The following is a 23,104-nucleotide window of genomic DNA, read 5'->3' as shown; positions in this document are numbered from 1 at the left end:
ATCTGTATAGATTTATATTAATATATTAATCATTCATTTGAATAACCAAGAATGCAAAATAAATATCACAGGAGAGTTTATGAGACGAGGTCAAGTTCAGAGACACAAGTTTAGCAGAGGTGAAGCCTCGAGGACAGCTGGCAGCTACACCCATGTATGACAGCACCCACCTGTCACAAAGAGCAGCCTTTCCATGCCTGACTCTGCATAATTGTCAGCCTCTAAGCATTTTCAATGAGTCATCATCCTCAGAAATCATCCTTTGCACAGTTGTTATGAAGAGAAAAATAAACTTTAGAGCTGAAAATCAGATATGAACCGTGTTGATTTTTGCTCTAACGTTAAACTTTTTACCAAGAGTGTGTAGGCACAGACTTTTTTGAACAAGTGGCCATTAAAGGAAATGCAGTTAAGCTTGCTTAATTGCAGCTTAAAAGTTCCAGGTTTTTGCCGATGTTATTTTATCTAAAAGCCGGCTATTTCAAACCGACTCTATCCTTTGAAGAGCTAATGAGTCCCTAGATCTTTTGTAGACACACGGTTGAAAGAGATACGCTTTCCATTACTCAGATCATCTACTACATTCACAGTGTGAAGATTTAATTTGAACTACTTCCTGACAAAGAAACATGTATTCAGCATTTTCCTTTGAATTTAATTGAGTTTCTTTTTTTTCTAGTTGGCAATTAAAGCTGTACTCTCCGCATTGGTTTAATCTGGTGTTTACCCGTGTCCAACCCATCCTTCTCAGGACAATTCTGTCCTCCAGAAAGGATTTCTTTTTTATAAGTGGTAATTTGAGTAAGATTTTACCTGAGGAGGTTTTAAGAAATGAACTCACAAAGAGCAATGTCTGACAGCAGGTTAGTTAGCTCCATAATGCACCATCATGTTCAGCTGCTCTCTGCTTCCCAGCACGGCTCCCCAGACACCTTGTTAAATTTAGACCTGAATTAACTAGGCAGCGCTGTTTGTGAGCGAGAGATTGTCGTGTATATGTAGAGCATATGTATCAGTGAGCGCTTCGTTTTGCAGCATGTAAAGGACAACATATTTCTGACCGAGACGGTCTTTAACGCAGATGATGAGCTAGATTTATACCATTTGAGTCATATGTGTGTTACATTTCTTACACACACACACAAACGTGCGCTGCCTCTTTCAGCCCACTGAGGCTGATTGGTTATGTAAGAAACAAGTGAAGTACAGGTCGCTGAGGGTTTGAGAACTCCTTTCAGGCTAATTTTAATTGATAGAGCAAAACGCAGATTATTTGCTCTGCCTTTGTCATCTGCCACAGACAGCACAGCAGCATCAGCAGCATCAGCAGGCCTGCAGGCTGCTCTGACCTCCACTGCCAGGTCTGACTGGTGTCTGTTGCAGTCCTGTTTATGTCCACGGTTTAAGAATGCCTCAAGGATTCAAATAAGTGCTTTAAATCCTGCAATAAGCAAAGTTTTTCCTATGGATAGAATGTTGTTAAACGAACAGAGACATCATGATGCAAATCACCCAAAATCATACAAAGAACCAAAGCACGAGAGGAGGAGTTCTGTTGATGCCGAATCAACAAAGCACCAGCAACACCCATGCATATCTGCTGTATTCGTCACTATCAGCAGCATGTTGTAGCCTGATCGTCATGTTTTAATTTGACAGCCTGGTTTGTGTTGAGCTGATCGATAGATAAAGAGTGACATTTAGACTACAGAGGTCGTATGTCTATGTAGCAGTTCACAGAAAAGACTTTGAGTCTTTTATCCAGCTCGTCTGGAATGGGTCCTGCGATGTTCGAGCGTGCCCGTGTGAGGATATACACCAGGTAGCTGTCCAAAGGATTCACACCAAGCGAGTGGAAGTTATGTCCCGTCTCCTGCATGGCTGCTCAAGAAAATCTCCCGTTGTGTGCAACTGTGAGAGAGGACAACTTACAGGACAACTTTTCTAGACACTGTCAAGAAATATGTAATGAACCTTTAGAAACAATCATCTGAGTGTATTTCATGCACATACAAGCTGAAATGTGATAATTACTAGACTAGAATCCCAAACCTCTGCTATAGATCTATTTTGATTTACTTATGTTATACATGCAGGTGTTGGTATGTCCTTCACTTAAATATTCACTTCATATCCTGCTCTCTTCCATCAATACTTGTGCGGACGTCTGCCCCGAGTTTAAAATGTGTACAGACTCATACATGACAGGAATTGAAATCAGGCAAAAAAAAAAAAAAGGTACACAAATTCTTCTGAACATGGATAACATCATATTGTTACCTCTCAACAGGTTCTGTCCATTTTCATGTGTTTGCTCACACCTTCCAGTGAACATGTTTATTAGAGGTGGGAAACCTCATGATACGATATTATCACTAGAGATGGACCGATCCGATATTACATATCGGTATCGGTCCGATACTGACATAAGTTACTGGATCGGATATTGGAGAAAAATAAAATATATGTAATCGATCCATTAAAGATCAAAAAAGCACCTCACAAAACTTGCGACATGGTGTAACTCGGCTCATAACCGTAGCACATCGCAGCAGTATGGGTCACGTGATAGAGCGGCTGTGTGTATTTGTAGCCTCGCTAGCAATCCGGCATTTCATCTCCGAGGAAGTGATCCCAGAGAGAAGTAAAGCACAAAGACATACTTTTCTTTCTTATTCTCATTTAAAATGTCTAGCTTTTAATAAATAATTATCCGAATCTTACACCCAAAGTTTTAATCTGATGTAAAATGTATAGAAGTCCATTACTGTATGTAGTAACTATTAAGTCCAATATACCCTAGTAAGCTGTAGTACTTTTTCCTTTGGGAAGATACCATTTGTTCAGTCTGCAATTCTGTTGAAGAAAGATGTTGAATCTATTTAATTATTCTTGAAAAATAACTGATTTCTGTGTATTTTTTTTTTTTTCACACTGCATCAAATTATAGTTGATTACATCAATTAAGCATCATGAGGTGGAGGGTGGGTGGTTCCCTATTTTTTTGCTGGGAGTTTTAGAACCCTATTAGTTAGGTTGCTTAATGTTTCTGCTAATTACTCTTTAAAATACCAGAATAGGGAGGATGGTGCAGGTTTAAGTTTATTAGATTGATCAGTATTGCTGAACTATGAAATATTTTGGGTGCAGTGCATTTTTTGCATACAGGTATAACAGAATAGCTTTAGTGTTTGTTTGTTTTTTAACTTGAGTATGAACTTATACAAAAAGCAGCAAGATATTAAAAAAACTGTTTTATTGATTAAAAAATACACTATATTGGATTCATATCGGTATCGGCAGATATCCAAATTTATGATATCGTATCGGTATCGGACATAAAAAAGTGGTATCGTGCCATCTCGAATTATCACAATATAAATTTATTGGTTTTCTTAAATTTTGAGTATTGCAGTAACATATTGTGACTAAAATTGCCTTTTTCCAACTGCAGATTAAGTCCTCAGACTTAGTCAATAACTTAATTTTATTGGATAAAACAGGTACATCAGTTATCTTTTTGATGCAAAATGAAATTTTGAGCATACGATCACTGTCACTAAAACCTGCTATAAATGTTACTATAAGACAGTCAGTCTGATATCAGTCTGATTGAATGGAGTCAAGTTGGCAGTTAAAAGCACTCTGCTTCTGATAATGCAGACATTAACTGTAAAAAATCACATAGCTGACAGCAACAGCTATGTGATAGAAAGAAATTCACATTGGACTATTACAGTTGTGCTCCGCATCCTTCTGGTCTTCTATAGGAATATAATCAGAATACAGGCAGCTGAGTTGAATCCCCTTGAGTTGTGCTCATTCAGAAAGCCTCATTAACACCGATGGCAACTTTTTGTTTTTAAACAAACCTTCAACAATCTCTCTGAGACTGATTGGAGTCAGTCCAAGTCAGACTGCAACTGTTTGCAGAAAGGTTGCCTTTTACCTCCAGCTTTGGGCAACCATTTAGTCAGCACAAGTTGCAAGAATGGTGAACAAAAATCAAAACCAAATAACCAGGCAGACTAGTATTTATTTTGTAGTTGATGGTAGCTGTAAGGAGTTGGCTGTCATATTTCTACTCGTGTGACTGAGCCATTAGCCTCCAGCCTTGGATGGTCTGTCAGTTTGGTTTCATTAATGTAAGTTTGCTCGGCTAACGTTACCTCAGGATGTTGGTGCATGAGAGGAGCCCTCTTCTTCACGGTATTCCCAGAATATTTTAATTTACATAGATAATAACAATATCACGACGCAAAATATTGCAATGCCATGTCAATTTATATCAACGCCAGCGTTAATCGCACAGAACAGTATTCACGAAGACAGTCAAACCTGCTACAACACTTGTAAGTGCACAGTAGTAATTAATGTTAATGATTTATTCATTGGAAAGCGATCGAATTTTAATAAAGAGCCGGGACATTTTCAACAATAGACGGTTGAAGCAGCGCTGTGCATCGTTGTCTACACCCGGACGTGTTGATCCGTTGTTTTTAAGTTTGCGTCTGAAGTTGGAGCGAACTTTTTATTCCTAACTGCTTACAAAGCAGTCTTTCCCACAGGATGTAAACGTGGCATTTCTCTAATTCCCATAATGCATAGCCACGTACTTCTCATTCCCGGCCATCTGCCGCTTCTTGGATTCATTTGTAACGCGACTAGAGCTGCCTTCCAAAATACACAGTTCATCATTTATCTAAAGCATTTCAGTGATAAATCTCAGGGTTTGGAGCTACTGTTGCTTTAAAGTGTGAGGAATGGTAATGTGTGCACACAAACATACACAGAGCACAGATTTCTTTCTTTTTTTTCTCTTTTTTTTAATATACAAAATTCAAATGACTTGATTGCGATGATAAAACAGAGCCTGTAATTTTTGCTTCGCAGACACGCCAACCCCACCCTGATATTGCCTCTCAGCTTTGTTATTAACCCCCCGTGTCTTCACTGCATCTCAGCATCTGTCTTTTCCCCGCACTCTTCCCGTTGCGAGGAGCAGAGGTAAAAACTTATTTTCATAGCTCTCGCCGTGCATGCATTTAAAAGCAAAGCCATGCTCCCATCAGGAAACCCAGGAGTTATAGGCCTTTCACTTTATTTTATTTTTTTCTCTCCAGCAGTGACTCATCATCCTCCTTCGTGTGTCATAACAAGAAAGGAATGAGCGGTGAAAGCTGCTCTGTAAAGACCTTCTGGATGACACGTTTAGTTTCATTTTTAATACGTAAACGAGCCTGAGATGAAAGAGTGGAGGTGAAAGTGGTTGCGTGAGAGTGTTGAGAGTTTACTTGGTTAAGACGGTGACCTTCAGAAGCACTCCTCTGGGCGTGTTGAGGTTTTTTTTTGCAGCTTTATCTGCGTCTGTTTGTTTGTCCTTCAACCAATGACCTTGGCACGAGTGTATGCGAAATATTATGTTGGATTACATGAATCACTAGGAGTTTACACTAGCCCTGCTTTTGCCTTTGAGTTTAAGCCGGATGACCTGACAGACGGGCCGCTTTGAGGTGTGGTAAACAAAGGTGTGACACTGAAGTAAGATTAAGATTCTGTCACTCCACCCAATAAATAGATGCTAAATGTTGAATTGTTCATTTTTTATCATATGCACCTGCAAACCGTCTAATATCAGACAACAGGGAAAAGCCTTTGCTTGCCTTGAGCTATTATGTCATCGTTTTACCTACAATTTCCCGCTCAAATACGCTGCTTTTTAAACCTGGGAATTAGTTTAAACAGATCCTCGAAGTAAACAAGACCTTTTCGCTCACAGCGACACACAAATAGGCCTCAAGTGATAGACGATGAAGACAAGTGAAGGAAAATGCAGATATGCTGCCGATTAGCTGCCGTATGAGGAATCGTGTATCTGTTTATGAATCTGTAGGCAAAGGGAAAGATGATTGGTGCACAAAGCTTTCTGGTTTCTGTTTGTTCTGTCTGGTTGTAGTCCAAGTTTTATTGGGTTGTTGTGTTCAAGCAGGTTTTTGACACTTGCAGGTAAACCGGGGAGCGCATTGATGAAAATAGGGCTTGCATTTCCTTAAATGTAATCTGGAAACACTCAACTGTGGTTTGAAAAAGGAAAAAACATCTGTTAGGGTTCTTGAACGTATCCTGGCAGCCAGAGCAGAAGATGTGAAATATAAAAAAAGATGTGGGTGAAAAATATTTAACAGAAAGTTAATTCTAAATATACATCCTATATTTCCTTGTGATAAATGGTGTGTGTATGTGTGTGTGTGTGTGTGTGTTGGGGGGGGCAGCATGTGTGGATAATTTCCAGCACCTCCCAGTTTGTTGCTGTGTGATTAATTCACTCAAAACATTTTCTTTTGGTTTGTTTTCCCGTCAGTCATTCCCAACACCCTCAAGGTCTCCCCCAAGACCCCACCCCCAGTCATCTCAGAGGGAAGTGACCTAACTCTCTCCTGCAACGTCACCCGGGAGCTCATCCACCCCACCTACCTGTCTGTCACCTGGTCGGTGAAGAAGGGGACGACGTCAGAGGAGATTTTGACGTTTGGTCCTCAGGGGGATGTGGTCACGGGGTCCAGGTTTGCCCGGCGTTATGCAGAAGGAGGCATCCGATTGGTCCCTGGCAGGAATGGAGTGTTTGAACTGGTGATTTCCAGAATGACGACGTCCGATGAGGGGAATTATGAATGCAACGGGACGGAGTGGACGCACGAAAGTGGAGGAAATTGGATAAAAATCGTGGAGAGTACCAAAGAGATGGGAACTGTTGCAGTTACTCCTACAGGTAAGAGTTTCACTGTTTTGGTTAAACTAACTATAGAAAAAAACCCTAAAACATGCTTTTGCCAGACAGATGCATTGCATTTCACTGTAGTGGATGCATGCTGCCCCTAGCTGAGCCTGGTTCTGAAGGAGGTCACTTCCTGTTAAAAGGGAGTTTTTCCTTCCCACTGTTGTCAAGTGCTTGCTCACAGTTGGGGTTTTCTGTCTTATTGGTCTTTTTCTTACATTATAAACTGCCTTGAGGCGACTGTTGTTGTGCTTTGGTGCTGTATAAATAAACAGACTTTGAAATGTGTTATGAAAGATGTCCTGTATCTGTCCTTCTGCCAGTGGAGCTGAATCACTCTGTTAGAGAAGATGCTCTGCTGCCTGTGCAGTAAGTGGTGAAGAGGGCGGTCAGGATTTTACACGATTGTTCGCTGACCTCCTCTCACAGACAGAGACGGCCTTCCTTATTACTTCATTTAGTCTGATTGGCTGATCAGATGGTGCGCGGCATTGTGTTTGTGGGTGGCTCATGTGAGGTGGGCACAAAGGGAGACAGCGCAGTTCCCTGTGGAGCTCCAGTGCTGCACAGAGTAATGCACGGGACTGTGGAGATGGTGGATGTGTGTTTACTGACATTTCCTGTAGCTTCTCTCTCTAAACGCTCTCGAGGAATCAAAGGAGGCGATCCTCACCGTGCAGCTGTCTGCAGCATGTAGTGTCTCACATTCAGTCTGTATGCAAACTGCAGCAGGTCAAGACTGGTCTCGGCGTCACCTCCGTCACATGTGATGTGAAGGCAATTAGTTAATAACCGTTAAGCTGTGATGGTACAGGAACCAGACGGGACGGTTTCCATAAAACCGATGTGTTCCCCTGTTTCAGGCTGAGGTTGTAAATGTGACTCAGGATCGCTAACAGCTGAACCTCGGGGCTGACGCATTCAGGGCCTGCAGCCTCGCTCTGGTGGATTGTCTCCTAACCCGGCCAAAAGTCACAGAAAAGCCAGGCTGTGCTTCTAAGATGTAAACCACACCCTTCCTCAGACCTTTGAGAGCGTGTCTTCAGCTTCGTCATTGCTGTGTGCCTCTCAGTATTTCCCACTACACTGTTCACGCATCCATCCATACACCCTCACTGCTAATAATACCGACGTTCACACTTCGTGGTTTTCTCTTTTTTGTTTTTCTTACTTTCATAATTTTGTCACATTTAATCATTCCTGGCTTCAGTCTGCATCTCTCTGACTTTGGAGCCAGGATGTGACAATGTTGGCTCGACTGGGATTGCATAATGTTGAGGAGTGATAGATCAAGTGAACGCTAATTTTAACAGAGAGGTTTATTCAGACAGATATGATGCTTATCAATATCAGATGCAAGAGCGAAGGTTTAAAAGATGCAGGTGAGATGGTGCAACTGAAATAAAGGACAGGTGGTGAAGCTGGAGGAGGCAGGTTGAATAGTTTGGATGGGACCACAAGGGATAGTTGGAGATGGAGGCAGATGATCTTCTGTGGCAGCAGTGAAAACAAGAAGAGGCTTAACTAATGAGATACAGTAACATATATTTCTACATGTTTAAAGACTTCAAAATAAGATGTTTCTGGACAACATGCATTTCTTTGTCTCCAGCAGTCCACACACACAGGCAGCTTGCATGCGACCCAGGCATACCGCACTAATGCTCGAGCTTATTGCTGTTGACACAGACTTGTGACTCTGACCTGCGTGGTCTGCTTTAATTCACATTACCGAAAAACTATAGAATCATGCCTAGGGCTGTGCGATGTGACCAAAATCTCATATCCCGATATAAGAATTCTGTCGTCCAATAACGATATAAATCACAAAAATGTAACATTTTCTGTAAGTGCTGTGAATCTCGGGCAGCTCGTCTTGCGTGAAGTGTTTGTCATGTAGCTGGAGTCGAGTGTTTTAACCGATGAATGAAACGATACATTTTTAGACATAAGTTGTAACAGCCGCCGTTTTCTTTGTGAGTATTTATTACACGGCGTGCTGCGGGGAAAAGCCCGTTCTAACGTTTGAGTCTAAGGTTTATTTTTTTAGCACCTGACGGCTCTTTTTTAATTCTTATCCGTAAATACTCTGCATACTCTTTCATGTGATTCAGTTTATTTTGAAAAGTCTCAACAGGATCTTGAGCTTTATTGTGAAAGGTTTATGTGGGAAATAAGCAAGCGGACACGCAATGGTTTTACCGTCCTTGTTGCTAACGACAACGCATAAAAACAGGCGCTTGTCCGTCTGTAGTGTGGTTTTATTACATATAAGAGAAAGAGAGAACTTTAAGGAATGAATATAGCCACTACAGTGACCGTCAAAATGATGAAAAAATGTTGCCGTAAACAGTTTATTTTTGCGACACCACGAAACAAACGATAGCGTAAAATGAAACAATAGACGTTTTTATATCGTTATCCGATATATATCGTTATATCGAACAGCTGTCGGAGAGTAGCAGTTAATTAAAAGAGGGCCACACAAGTGAACAGTTTATCAGATTTCTTCATGCAGTCTTTAAAGAACCGAACATTAAACCTTTAAATGGGAACTTGATTTTTATCCAAGTGGTGGGGACTACTACTGTTCAGATGGAACGATATAATCAATAAATAAATCAGGGATGCCAAACACTGTGGGCCACATACAGCTCACTTTGACTTTGAGTGGACTGACCCAGAAACCAAATTAAAGAAATCTGTCGCCACAACTCTTTGGCTATAAATTATGAGAAATAAATGTGTAACGTTAAAGATGCAGCTCTGACAGCTCATCGCTGTTATTGAACTGTTTATTACTGGTTTAATAAGAATGAATGAGTGGGCATGGAGGAGCTCTTTACTTGTTTTAAAGCTTTTCCCGTTGATAAAGTCTGAAATTTATCCAAAGTGCTCCAGTGGCCGGATTGAAGTCTTTGCTCCAGGGACCAATTTTGGCCCCCGGGCCTTATGTTTGACGCCTGTGATATAAACGCATTATGGGGCTTTATACACTGAGCTGTGTGAAGTCTATTCAGGTTTATCAACCAATTATGGGCAACTAATTTTTTTAACAGTCCTCGCAACTCTGAGCTGTTTCTGAGGTGAAATGATTGAAGTGAATGATTCTTAACACTAAATCTGCTTACTTATTACTTACTCAACTCCTTTTTTTTTTGGTCTCCTTTTTTCAGCCACAGCGGTTAGTGATTTGCTGCCCGGCCTCAGCTTCGTGCGTTTGTCCTTCCCTTGGACAAAATTTAAATATCTTTTCTGGGATAATTGAAAAGGAAGCTGGCCGGTGGTTATTCAGGCTTCAAAAGATCCTTTGAAAAAAAGCCGAGGGTCATCAGTAGCAGTGCAGTGCGCCGCTTCCACGTGAGTCTGCGCGCACAGGTTCTCTGCACATCCCCAGCAGGGGAGGGATCAGTACATAATCCTCAAATCTGCTTCCTGATTTGGGATAAAAGATATTTAGTATATGCATACTTAATGTGCAGATCTGTGAGCTGCTGTTGGATGTTTAACGGCAGTTTGCAGCAGCGGTCGTCTCGGGACACAATGCTCAGCAAAGTGTAGAGAGGATCCCCACGATTCCCTGTGTGCAAGCAGCTTGCGACAATGCCCGGAGTGAAATTGGAAGAAAGTCAAGGATGAGAGGGGCGGGGAGGGAGGGGACATGGGAGAGTTCTGCCTCTGTTGTGTGGCTGTCTTCATTTTAAAGGAATCTCCTCCTCTGTGAACCGCTCGTCTTTTCATTCTCTCTGCCTGCCTCGCTCTCTCCCAGGAGGTTCACGACCCTCATTGGCTGACCATAGAGGCCCCTATGTGCACAGACACACACTCAGACACACACACTTTCTCTGTCTGTCTCTCACGCTCATCTGTGTGGTTGCTCTGGTCACCATATCTTATATCTTTCCAGGTTACCATATCCTCTTAAGGGGTTTGTAATGAAACCAGTGATGAGCAGTGCACACACACGCACACAGACACACAAACAGGTCTCGGTCTCAGGTCCATTGTGTCCCAGTCTCTTTATATTGACTTACTGACTTGAGTAAAGAGGATGAGAAAAGTCAAACAGAGTGAGCTTTGTCTCTTTTGTCCGTTTCCAGACACCATACAGACTTTTTTCTCTCCCCCATACTGCTGTTTATGTTGTCACTGGAGATGATATTTACAAGCCCGATCCAATCTTTGGGTTTAAAGATACATTTTCTAGAAAAAGGAGAAGGAGAAGTAGGCTGACAGCCATTTGTAATTGGCTAAACCCCCCCCCCCCTTTTTTTTTTTTTTTTTATTAGTAGAGAGACCTGCAGGAAGGTTTCTTGAGCACCTCTGCGTAACAATGCTGTAGGAGCAATTGCATACACCCATGCACTGCTCTAAATGTTTTTTTGTTATCTCATGACTGATATGACGAGGATGTACAGACTGTGCTGTTACATCCTGTTTTATCCCGAACTATAATAGCACTTCCCGCTTTCGGTAAGATTAGAATCAGCCAGTTGGCCAATTTGCTTATTCATATATCTGTCGTGCTAAATGAGTCACAGGTGTAGTGTTTTTGGCTTTGAATGGGACTTTGTGCTTACGTGTGCTGTCACCGCCCAGCTGGTTTGTGTACATAAAGGAAGTGTTTCCCACAGTTTGATTGGTGGGCATGCAGGCATGAGCACCTTGTTTACTTAAAGGAATAATACTATGCGTACTCTTTAAAGAAATAACTGCGCATTAATTAGCTGCCTCTCCTGCGAGTTGCCCCGGCTCACATTACCACCTTGACGTGCAGTTGCAGACGGTTGTTCTGCCCTGCAGCATCGGCGAGCTCAGTGTAGTGACACATGAAAGCCGATCTTCACAAATTAGTCATCCAGCTGTTGGAGGAAAACTAATCGATCAATCGCATCGTTGATCTATGAAAAAACAATGCTACCTGAGTAGATGTGTGGGTGTAGGAAACACCTCATTTGACAGAATCTGTGCCTTTTCCTGTTTTCTCTGACTAATTGTTAACATGAAAATGCTCATTATGCTTCAGTACATGAAGTCTCAATTCATAAAAAGAGTCATGAGATGTGTTTTTTGGTGGGTTGGGTCAGTGCGAGGACAGAGACTTGAAGCATTTTATTGTCTTCATGCAGTGTTTTCTTAGGATTCATTGACTGACGCCATGTCTGTCCTCTCAAGGTCGTTCCCTCAACGTGAAGGCCTCACCCTCCTCCTCTCCCTCCTCCACCTCTCTCGTCCTCTCTCCTGGCAACTCGCTGACCCTGATGTGCGGCGTCACCACCGACAACCTGCCCGCCCTCTCCCTGGAAGTGTCCTGGCTGGCCGACGGCCGTGAAATCATCACCATGGATCGCAGCGGGGTGGTGATCTCAAACACATCCTCCAGCGGAGCGCAAGGAAAAAAGGGGGAGGCGAGCCTGGAGCGAACAGAAACCGGCGACTACAGGTTGGGGGTGAGGGGGGTGACCATTGAAAACGGAGGGAACTACACCTGCCGCATCCGAACGTTCATCAATATAGAAGGACGGAGGTGGTACATGACAGCGGAGAAGACATCCAACCCTGTGACTGTGAAGGTCTCTGAGATCCGTGAGTGTTTTCCACAGTGTTCTTCTTCTTTGTTGCCACACTATGTCTCATCTCGTATAATGTTTCAAATGAATGAAAGGACCAAATCAGTAATGAGAAGAAAACATTAAATAATCTTTTTAGAGTGGTCCTATTGTGGTTTCCATTATTGTTACACTGCAGAAATGTTTGTGCTTGTCCATAAAAAGCTTTCGGGTACCAAGTGCTTTTCTGTTCTCTGCTCTGTGTGATGTCAGAGAGTGTGTATCATCTCCAGCACATGGGTCTGTCCTTGAGTGGAGAAGCCCCACCTACCTTCTGTTTGCCAAGGTCAGCCAATCAGAAGAATGTTTGCAAAAAGCAGGAGAGCGAGGGACGAATAAAGACAAATCATTTTTTTTAGTGTAACTCATGCAAACACTGTTAGAGATGAAAGGTAAAAATATTGAAATGAACATAGGTCTTATTTAAGTTCCTCAAGTAATTTAATTTATTTGTAATAACAGCCTCTTTACTGGGAAGACTGGGACTTCTTTCTGCTTGTAGCATTGTGTGCGCCTGGGATCAGGATTTCTTTCCATCACATTGGTTTAGAGAAGAAAAAGGTGAAACGCCCCGTTCTGCTCTGCTGTGAGTAAAGCTGGGAAATGCCACCCTGATGTGCTGCTAAAACAATCAGCAATTTATTAGTTATTTTAAGCGTTTCACTGTCTAAATCCTCTTCTCGTTGAGTGATCTTGTTGGCTGTTTTTTAATTACAGCTTCAGTTCCTATGATGGATTTGAATTGCTTTTGGACGTGTTCTGAGCTATGATGCTTTGTTTTTTTCGTAAACAGTTTAAATTGTGACACAGCAGATGTGGGGCTCTGTCTGTTGGCTTATTGATTTTTGCATAAAACCAATAATGACTGTCTCTTTCTCAATTTTCACCTTATCAGCAAACTTTAAATGTTCCTACTCTCGACAAACGCACTCTCAGGAAGGTGTGTGCGCATCTCCTTGGCTGTGGTTGGCTAATTTTTCTTAAAGGAGTAGTTGGGGGAAGTAACAGTAAGAAGCCATGTGCATGTTTCTCATGTATGATTTCATGAGGTGTGGATGTGTAACAGTGCTGCTAGAGATGAATCTTGAGTCTTAAGGGGGGTAGCTCTTTAATCCCCTCATCAGCCTGTCGACTCCTGCTGCGAAGAGGATTGATTAGTCATGCCTGTCCTGCTCCGTGTACCCCTGGGTATTCTGTTAGTGTGCCTGGGTACATGTGCACGATGCTCTGATCCTGCTTCTAAAGAGCAGTGATGTCAAACGCAGTTGACACAGCAATCAATTACTGGCGTGGTGGGTGGTCTCTCTGTCTATCCATCTTTCCCTTCTCTATTTCCATCCTGCTCTCGCTGTGTTTGAATTTCACTTCATGTTGTATTTAGATATAGCTGGCATGCTGGGAAGGTTATCTGTGTCATGCAGTTAGTCATGGAATTGGTTTCTTTGTTTCATCCTTAATATACATAGCTGAAGTCATGGTAAGTATATATACATATCAGTAAATAATAATAAAAACTCATCTTACGCTCAGAAGCTCTTAAAATGAGGTGAATAAATCTTCAGTAGAACTACAAACATGACATATGACACTTTTATTTATTTATTTAACAAAAATTAAGCCAAAATGTAGAAGCAAATCAAAATGTAGAAGCAAATCAAAATGTAGAAGCAAATCAAAATGTAGAAGCAAATCAAAATGCAGAAGCCAAAGTGCAGAAGGATGTACTATAGTACGCACACCATTACTACAGTTTGCAGCTCTGGAGAATTCAGGTTTGTTTTAACAAAGTGCCAAGAAGGAAAAAAGTCATCAGTGATCTTAGAGAAGCATCATAATAAAAGGTTATAAGGCAATTTCCAAACAATCCAAAGTTCATCCTTCTACTGGTCGATGCTTCCGGGAGTGGACGTCCCATCAAATTCACCCCAAAGATCGTGCAGTGCTCACGGAAACAGTTCCACAGCTGCTTCTCTCTCAAAAGAACATGACAGCATTGCTACCAGTTTATAAAGCTGCATCTGAACAAACCACAAGAATTTTGGAATAATGTTCTTTGGATGGACGAGACCAAAGTGTAGGTGTTTGGCCATGATGCACAGCACCACATTTGGTGCACACAAGTCCACACTGGACCCGGGCACCTCGAAGTCATCGACTTGACCATGAACTGCTAGAATAGGTCTGTGAAGGTTCTCAGTCATCCAGGTCATCGTAGTCAAAGGAGCTTGCAAAGAAAAGCGTCTGGACTTCTTTAAGTTGCTTGAAGACGTTTCCCCTCTCATCCGAGAAGCTTCTTCAGTTCTAAGGTCAAATGGTGGAGAGTCCCAGATATAAACCTAGTGGGAGTGACCCCCACCTGAAGGAAAAAAGAAGGAACACACACATGTAAAGGAAGCACTCAAAACGTGCGGCTATCCTAAATGGGCGTTCTTAAAGTCAGCAAAGAGGCACAGAAAAGAAGACCAGACACCAGCGAGGGAGGATAAGAAGGACAGACGCAACAACATTGTCATCCCCTATGTAGCCGGTGTATCAGAAAAACTCAGGAGAGTTTTCTCCAAGCATGACATCCCAGTGTATTTCAGACCCAGCAAACACACTCAGACAGAAACTGGTTCACCCGAAAGACAAAACACTAACTTAACAATGTGGTGTATGCTGTACAGTGCAGCGAGGAATGTTCAGACCTCTACATTGGAGAGACCAAACAGCCACTTCACAAGCGCATGGCACAACACAGAAGAGCCACCTCCACAGGACAAGACTCAGCAGTCCATCTGCATCTTAAGGATAAAGGACACTCTTTCGAGGATGCCAATGTTCACATTTTGGACAGAGAGGACAGATTTGAAAGAGGAGTGAAAAGCCATCTATGTCCACTGTGAGCGACCATCTTTGAACAGAGGCGGTGGTTTACGACACCAACTCTCTGCCATCTATAATCCAGTTTTGAGATCCCTTCCCAGACGCCTTAACGCCCACTCACATCCTGGGCCATCTGACCTCAGGAATTCGCATGACAAGGTGGGGCCAGGTTTCACAATGAACACACCCGAAACTCTGGCTGATTGGGACCCACACCCAGTTTCACACCTTGGCTCAGGTGATTAGAGGATCATCAGGGGGTCCTTTTGTGCCTCTGTGGGGGGAAACTCCCGCTAGGTTTATATCTGGGACTCTCCACCATTTGACCTTAGAACTGAAGAAGCTTCTCGGATGAGAGGTGAAACGTCTTCAAGCAACTTAAAGAAGTCCAGACGCTTTTCTTTGCAAGCTCCTTTGACTGCTAGAATACCAAAATATTCTAGGTTCAAATGTGAGGCCATCTGTCTGACAGCTAAAGCACAGCAGAAAACCTGTAACAGAATGGCTTAAAATCAAAAGAATGAAGGTGTTGTAATGGTCCAGTCAATGTCCAGACTGATAGGTCGCTGACACTGATGTTCTGCTCTCAAGGTGGAGGGACCTTGAGAGCAGAACATCGTCAGTCAGAACTGAAACAGCAGGGGGCCTGCACATTCTACACCATGTTTGAGATTGTTTTTTCTTTTTTTGACTTTATTAACTAGGGATTGAAGGTGACTTTTGACTTTTTTCTTTTTCTTTTTTTCTTTTTTTTAATTAAAAGCCGCAAAGGCCATCTTTCAAGGGCAGATGCAGGTTTTACCACTAAAAGTCTGTTTGGTGCAGACTTGGGTGGTCCAGGCAGAACCAACCTGGAAAATTTTACATAATCAATGGGAAAAGCGAATGAGCGTTTATGCATGTTGTACTTCTTCTAAATTGATCTTGTTGACCCAAATAGTCTTTCCTGCAAGGTCAACCACTCAGAATTTTATAAAAGCAAGACACAACAACAGTGTCATGCAGGAAACAGAATTACTGTTTTGATAATGGATCAAAGCCAACAACAGAATTTAGAATAAAATTAAATAAAATTAACTTCCCATCCATAATATTTGGTGTTGACTTTTTTTTTCTAAATACTGTCTAATAAGGGCTTTGTTGTGTAGTGGTTAACATTTGCGTTTAAGAAATCCGCAGTTTGACTCCAGTAGGAGACACCAACCAACCTCAAGTAGGGTTCAAGGTTTGGGGGTAAGAAGCAATGGGCGCGTCAGGAAGATGTAAAATCTTTGCCTCTTGGGAACTGAGGGATGAGCCAAAAGAAAGTTTAGTGTATTAACATCTACACCAATGGCTAAATCTTTGGTTTGTTAACCAAGCCATCCTGCTCGATTGTGGCATCTCCGGTATTCAATACTGATGTAAAAGTCCTGTTATAACTGATCATAAGAACAGCTGAATTTCTCACAAATTCCCCAAATACCAGATCTCAATGAAAGAAACAGACTATAATGAATAAATAAAAATTTGTTACATAAGCGCTCTTATTTCATCTACTGTACTATATTTAATGGTTTGGGGAATTCCCAGGAAGTGCTTTGGCAGATCGACTGGCTAAAAGTTTGAAAAGCCCAAGTGTTGGTTTATTTCAGGAATAAGGCAATTAGTCTTTTTGTCCCCATTTCGTTTTCGGAGAGCATAAAAGCATAAAACCCTTAATGATATTCATGGAGTCCAGTTTGCTTTGGTGCTTCTTGGCTGTAATATTGTCAGCAAGGATCAAAAGCACCTCGTACTCCCATAATCCCTCTACGGAGTTTGGGGGACGTGGTTGCCAGAAAATACTTACATCAAAAGGAAATCGGAAACATTTCAGCATTTACTGGACGTTCAACTAACAAGTTAATAACCCATAAATCCCTGAACATTGCGATGGATTTGCCAAAAGAGGTTCATGCTGTTGCTGGATTCTTCAGTCTACTTGCCCGATTTGTAGACACAGCTCCAAATCAGAACAACGGTCCCCTCAAGGTGCTTTATACTGTAAGGAAAAGGCCCTACAATAATGGAGGGAAAACCCCCAACAATCAGACGACCCCCTATGAGCAAGCACTTGGTGACAGTGGGAAGGGAAAACTCCCTTTTAACAGGAAGAAACGTCCAGCAGAACCAGGCTCAGGGAGGGGCGGGGCCATCTGCTGCGACTGGTTGGAGATGACGGGAGGGAGACGTAACAAAAGACACACTGTGAAAGAGAGCCAGAGATTAATAATTACTAATGAATAAATGCAAAGAGAGTGAAAAGAAGTAGTCAGCTAGTGCTTCATGGGTGACTCAGCCTTAACAGCCGCCTTTGCTTTATCACTTCTTGGTTTGCACCCAGTTTTATAGCCGGCCTTTGGAGAATTTAGCTGGGCTTTCCTTTCCCGTATCTAGCGTGTGGATCAGAGAGAGAATGTGGAATCCATATCGTGGTGTGCTTTAAACAACTGGAGAAGCAGGTTCATTTAGCTTTGCTAACAATGTGCAGAAGCTGGATAATAAAAGCTACAGGGTGTCATTACTGTTAGCGTAAAATCTAACAGTATATCAACCAGCCCGGCTTCAGAATGTGACTTTGAATGTGTGTTGTTCCTGTTTACTCTAGCCGCGCATGAATTATAAAGGCGCAGGGTGCCTGTTGTTTGCTTTGGAACCACTGAGCACCCCCCCTCCCGATTGCAGTGCCCTCCTTCTTCAAAATCTTTAGACAAATTGTACTGTTACGAAAACAAAAAGCAAACAGGCAGATTTGTTCCAGCTACACATGTTCAGCACCGGGCACATCTTTGTTTTAAAGAGAAGTTATTGTCAAAGGTTGGCCTGAGTCGACGGTGCGAGCAAGTGATCAGAGCTGGCGACGTCCAGCATGTTAAAAAACAGGTAATGGCTTTGTTTAGACGAAGGCAGGTCTAATGTACATGCACATGGAGCAGTTTAGCAGGATTTCTTTATATGTATTCAGTGTAAAACACATAGTGAGCAGTCTTATGGTGTGGTCCAGCTATTAAACTACAATATATCTAAACGACAGCCGGTCAGTCTCAGTGGACGGTACAGTGCGCCTCTGCTAGCTGCAGGACATCCTGTAAAGTATGTCAAAGGCAGCCTTTAGTTAAACCAACAGCCATCTCTTTTCCAAACTCAAAAGATTCCTCAAGCCCGGAGGATCCGTGTTACATCTGCAAATATCAGCAAAGCTTTGCGGGCACACGCATATCAAAGTCAGCCCGCATGAGGGCACAGTATCGAACGGCACCATCAAGGACATCGTCTCGCTTTCCATCTTAACCGTTTGCATGTGTTTGTGTTTACGTGTGTGTGATAGCACTCAGATTTATCTGCATGCTTCCTCTGCATGTGTGTGTCTGCTGAGTGGTTTACAAGTGTATGAGAATGAAAGTAGGTTTGTTGAAGGCGCTCTCTGGAGAAATAAGTGCCACATGCACACGCACGCTTCAAACACTGTCTTCAGTGTGTTTGTGTGTCCCACATACTGAGGGTATGAGGCGGTTCTCACTGGTGGAACTCTTACATGCTGGCCTGGGGGTAAACATTCCTTCATACTGCGTCTGCTGAAACACACACACTAACATTTCTAATTGACTATACAGAAGCTCATATATTCCAAACCCATTCCTCTCAAGTTTTTTTTGTGCGTGCACGTTGGTGTGTCTCTCTGTGTGTTGTCAACCAGTCAGCTCCTATTCAACTGATGTGCGGCCTTGAGGATTGCCCCTTCTTCCCACGATGCTTTGCTACAGGCTCACCCTACCACAAAGTGCAAAAAAAAAAACAAAAAAAAAACAGAGTTGGAGAACTTGTTTAGGAGTTTCCCCACGGCAGGAACACGCACAGACACACACACAGATACACACGGAGTTAAAGAGGGTGTAATTTGTCTCACCCTTGGCTACACTTCCCCTATGTGTGCGCGCGTTGTCGTGCCAGCTGGAGTTACTGTCAGTAGAGCCACTTTACTGGAAAAAAGACATCTTGTAGTTCATGCAAAGTATTAAATTTTGTGTATTTTATGAATATGCGCAGCAGTCATGTCTGCATACCACGCAGATACGGACCTGTGCACATTCGCTTTGAATCTGTGAATCCTTTTGGTCTCTAAGCTGCTGTTTCCAGATTATCTAAACCACTTCATTTGAAGGTAAACTCAAAGGGTTTGTGCACACAGCTGTGGCACGTATACACCATGAAACTGAGACAGTTTGGTCAGTCCTGTGCAGTAACGTGTCTGCTTGACCTCTTTGCTTCATATCACCTCTTTTAGTGGAAGAATCAATATAAAGATGAAAGAGTAGACTAAAAAACATTATCAGTAAATTTCTGCAACAAAAAGGATTTTGGTAGTCTTCATGTAACCCTTACAGTGCGCCTCACAGATCCTATAGCTAAAGGAACATGTTCACCCTTTATGCAGTGTCATATGACACTGTTGGGAGGAGCAAAGACAGGTGGCTCTAGTCGTGTGTGGCTGTTTGCTGTCAATTTGTAGCAAAAATCCGGTAGAGCAACATGTACTGGCTGCATGCATACATGGAAAATCCAGTATATGCATATGAGTCAAAGGCATCTGATCTCAAGCTGAACTAAAGGAGCAGCTCAGAGCTTTGATTCTTGTCACTAGTTTTGATTTTTATCTCCATCTTGAGCTTGAGCCAGTGGATTTCTCACATAGAGGGTAAATGGCAGATGTCTATGCTTTTCCCAGCATTTTATTGCAATAAGCCAAACAGTCGAGCTGTTGTGGTTTTCCTGCACACACTTGCATCATGAAAAAAAAGCTTTGTTCATTGCGATTTAATGAGGGATGATCTGGCATTATTGGGTTGTGATCTCAAAATAAAGATTAGCACTCACACATCTCTGGTGTTGGAGAACAGAGATGTGAGCTGTTCGTTAACCACTTGATCTTTTTTTTTTCTTCTTCTACAGTCAGTCTCTGAGCACAGGACAGAAAATGAGCAGCTGAAATCTCATTTCTCTGCTGCCTGCCTGGCCTCGTGCCACGGCACAATGAGGAATTTAGTATTATGTGTGAACCTCTGTGTGTTTCAGCTGCCACTCCACACTGAGAGGAGTCAGTGGAGGTAGTTGAACCACTTGGGGGAGGTCACAGACCCACTCAATTGGATGTATGACTGAGAGGAGACAGTGAGACCTCTCTGCAGACAGGATGGAGAGGTTCAGCCTTCCGGCTGAGATGTGAATGTCAGGTGGTGCCATTTGCAGTGGAAAAAGCTCTGATCATCCAACTGTACTGGCACCAAACAAGCTGTTATAAACCAGCTGATAAACATAGCATTTAGCAGCTAAAGGGGCAGATCTTCTTCCAGCAACAAAACGCAGATTAAAAGAGAAACTGCTGGAAACGAGGATTCTGGATTCGAGTATCTTTCACTGTGTGTGCTGAATGTAGGAACAGGCAATACTTTGTACACGGGATTCCTGTGAAGCTGCATTAATACATCATTGTTAGCTTGTAAAATACTGGAGCCTCATTTGTTGTAATTACCGTGTAAGGCAGCTTCATTCTTATAAGATTTGCAAGAGATCAGGCCTGTGCTATAGGATCTACTTGCAATAAAAGATGGATGTGCTTTAGATGTGCCAATGATAAATTGTCTATCTGATAACCAAGTTTTATTGAAAGTAGTTACCTTCCATAGTTGTCATGAACGTTTTTGTAAGATTTGGAAAGAGTTGTTTAACCCTTTGCTAACAACAACAACCAAACTGACTCCTCACTAGCTCGCAAAGAAGCTCTAAAATCTCCCTCACCTACTGATTCTGTGCATTAATTTGCAAGGTTGCGTATTTTGAGGTTTTGCAGACACGTGACTGTTAACTTGACCGCCACTTGGCTGTGTGACAATCATGGTGGCAGAGTCGAGTGAAAAAGGGCCAGACCACATGTGCATGGCGCATCTGCCATCCACCAGTTGTGAGGGGAAAAATGAGCATTCACTGACCGGTTGGCGAGTGTTTGCCAGGTTAATTGCAATTGCTGGATAGTTGATTGCTGAAGTTGATGGATGGACTGGTTCTTATCTAATGGTTTTCTGCTCTACTTGAGCATGAAAAGCACTTTATACAACATTTATAACACGCCCCACTCACACAGGCATTTTTTCTAAGTGCTTTCTATCTGACATTCACACACATTCATACTTGCGGTTCAGTATCTTGCCCACGGATATTTAGGTATGCAAGGCATTTAAACTGGGGACTGGAGCGGCGATGAAAGGAACCACCAACCTTATACCACTTAAGCTCCAGCCACTCCCAACTAGGTGTGTCCCAGTCACAAAAGGCTCAGGACTAGTCAGTGAACCCCTGGCACCTATGTGTATCTGCGATCAGCTGGCCGAAATCCTACAACTGCTTTTGTTGCTTTCAGTCTGCCACAGCTGCCCACAGTTTGCAAGGAATACATGCCTGGACTTGTCTATAAACTCTCACTTGTTACACGCTGGTTGCTATTGAAAGTGCAACAGATTAAAGATAAAAAGTGAAATATTTTCAGATGTGTTTGCGTTAGCACTTGGACCAACTTGTACTACTACTAGTAGTATAGCAAATAGTGTTTTCAAACAAGTCTGCATAAACTACAGCAATTTCCTAGCAACCAAAGAAACCACAACGAGTTTTGTTGGTGCACCGCCTTCTTTCCGGTTAGTTTTACCTAGCGACTGCTGACAAATTCCAGGAACGAACTCACCAGCCAGTCAGGGAATACACACTTTTTTTTTTTTTTTTTTCATTGTGACCAGAGGTGACATTCAACACGCTGGACACCTGACATCACGCCAGAAACCTGATTAAATAATTAGCTCTCGGTTGACGTTCTATCAATTCCCATGGATGTTTTAAAGCAGGCTGTCCTCTGCCAATCTTTTTCAAATTTTCCTTTAACGTTTAACTTTATTGTAAAATTGCAGGAATTAAAACATGTATGTGATTCATTGGAAAAAAGAAATGCAAATAAAGAGGACGTTGTGTTTCCTCAAACCGTGTTGATGCTGCCGAGTGTTTGTGTTGTGGGTGTCCGTAGCTTAGGGAAGTAGGGTTGGCTATCATTCTTGGGGATGGTGGTTTTAATTCCTGCCCACATGTTGAAGCTGATAAGCAAGACACTAAATCCCCAGTTGTTTCCAGCATATGTTTAAATTGGAGAAAAAGCAAGTAATTTTAAACGAGTAATGTTCCAGATTCATTTTAATGATCTGAAAACTGTAATTAGTCTCTACTTTGTGTGTAAGGGTTGCGTGAATAAGAGAGTTAAGCTTGGTAAACTTTGTTTCGTACAGGATTAACTGTATGACTTTTTCTCCCCTAAGGAAAGTGTTTAAGATGCTTCCTGCTGCTTTCCGGCAGTTTCCTACACTCAGTGAAAATTTATCCTTCAGTAAAATGAAAAGCAGCTAAATTAAGGAGGTTGTGCATGGCCACGGGCTGCAAGAAGCTCCACTCTGTGGTTTTGTGATGCATCTATAGAGTTAAGTGTCTGTCTTTTTAGCTGCAGAGCTTGAACGTTCATTCTCTGAACCCCTGCAGGTTTATGGTGCCCTGGCATGATTTTCACCTCGCCATCAGTTTGAGGTGTATTTGTCCAAAGTAATGTAAGCCCTCTTAGAGATTCAGTGTCTTAATACGAGTGTCTTATCCGACATTAGATTAGTAGTTGTTTGAGCTGTAAACGTGATATCAAAAGCACATCTGTTCAGTGTCAGCCCGCATTTTCCCTCCGTCCTGGGAGAAGTGCGGTGTGTTGACAGAAGGAGGGAATGGCTCAAGTGGTCCGTCCGTCCGTCCCCCC

General features: G+C 42.4%; 1 protein-coding gene across 1 annotated transcript in view; it reads left to right on the top strand.

Moving 5' to 3' along the window:
- LOC102204964 (prostaglandin F2 receptor negative regulator) overlaps window positions 1-23,104 on the top strand; it is a 96,421-nt gene that overhangs the window by 30,573 nt on the left and 42,744 nt on the right. The window contains exons 3-4 of the mRNA XM_005753928.2: window positions 6,362-6,769; window positions 11,951-12,361. Of these exons, the coding sequence (XP_005753985.1) occupies window positions 6,362-6,769; window positions 11,951-12,361 (819 nt within the window). The remainder of the gene's footprint in view (window positions 1-6,361; window positions 6,770-11,950; window positions 12,362-23,104) is intronic.

The sequence above is a fragment of the Pundamilia nyererei genome, unplaced genomic scaffold, assembly GCF_000239375.1.
Source record: "Pundamilia nyererei isolate P.nyererei 1_Seehausen unplaced genomic scaffold, PunNye1.0 scaffold00479, whole genome shotgun sequence".
Classification (NCBI taxonomy): Eukaryota; Metazoa; Chordata; class Actinopteri; order Cichliformes; family Cichlidae; genus Pundamilia; species Pundamilia nyererei.
This window is presented reverse-complemented; position numbering and strand designations above follow the sequence as displayed.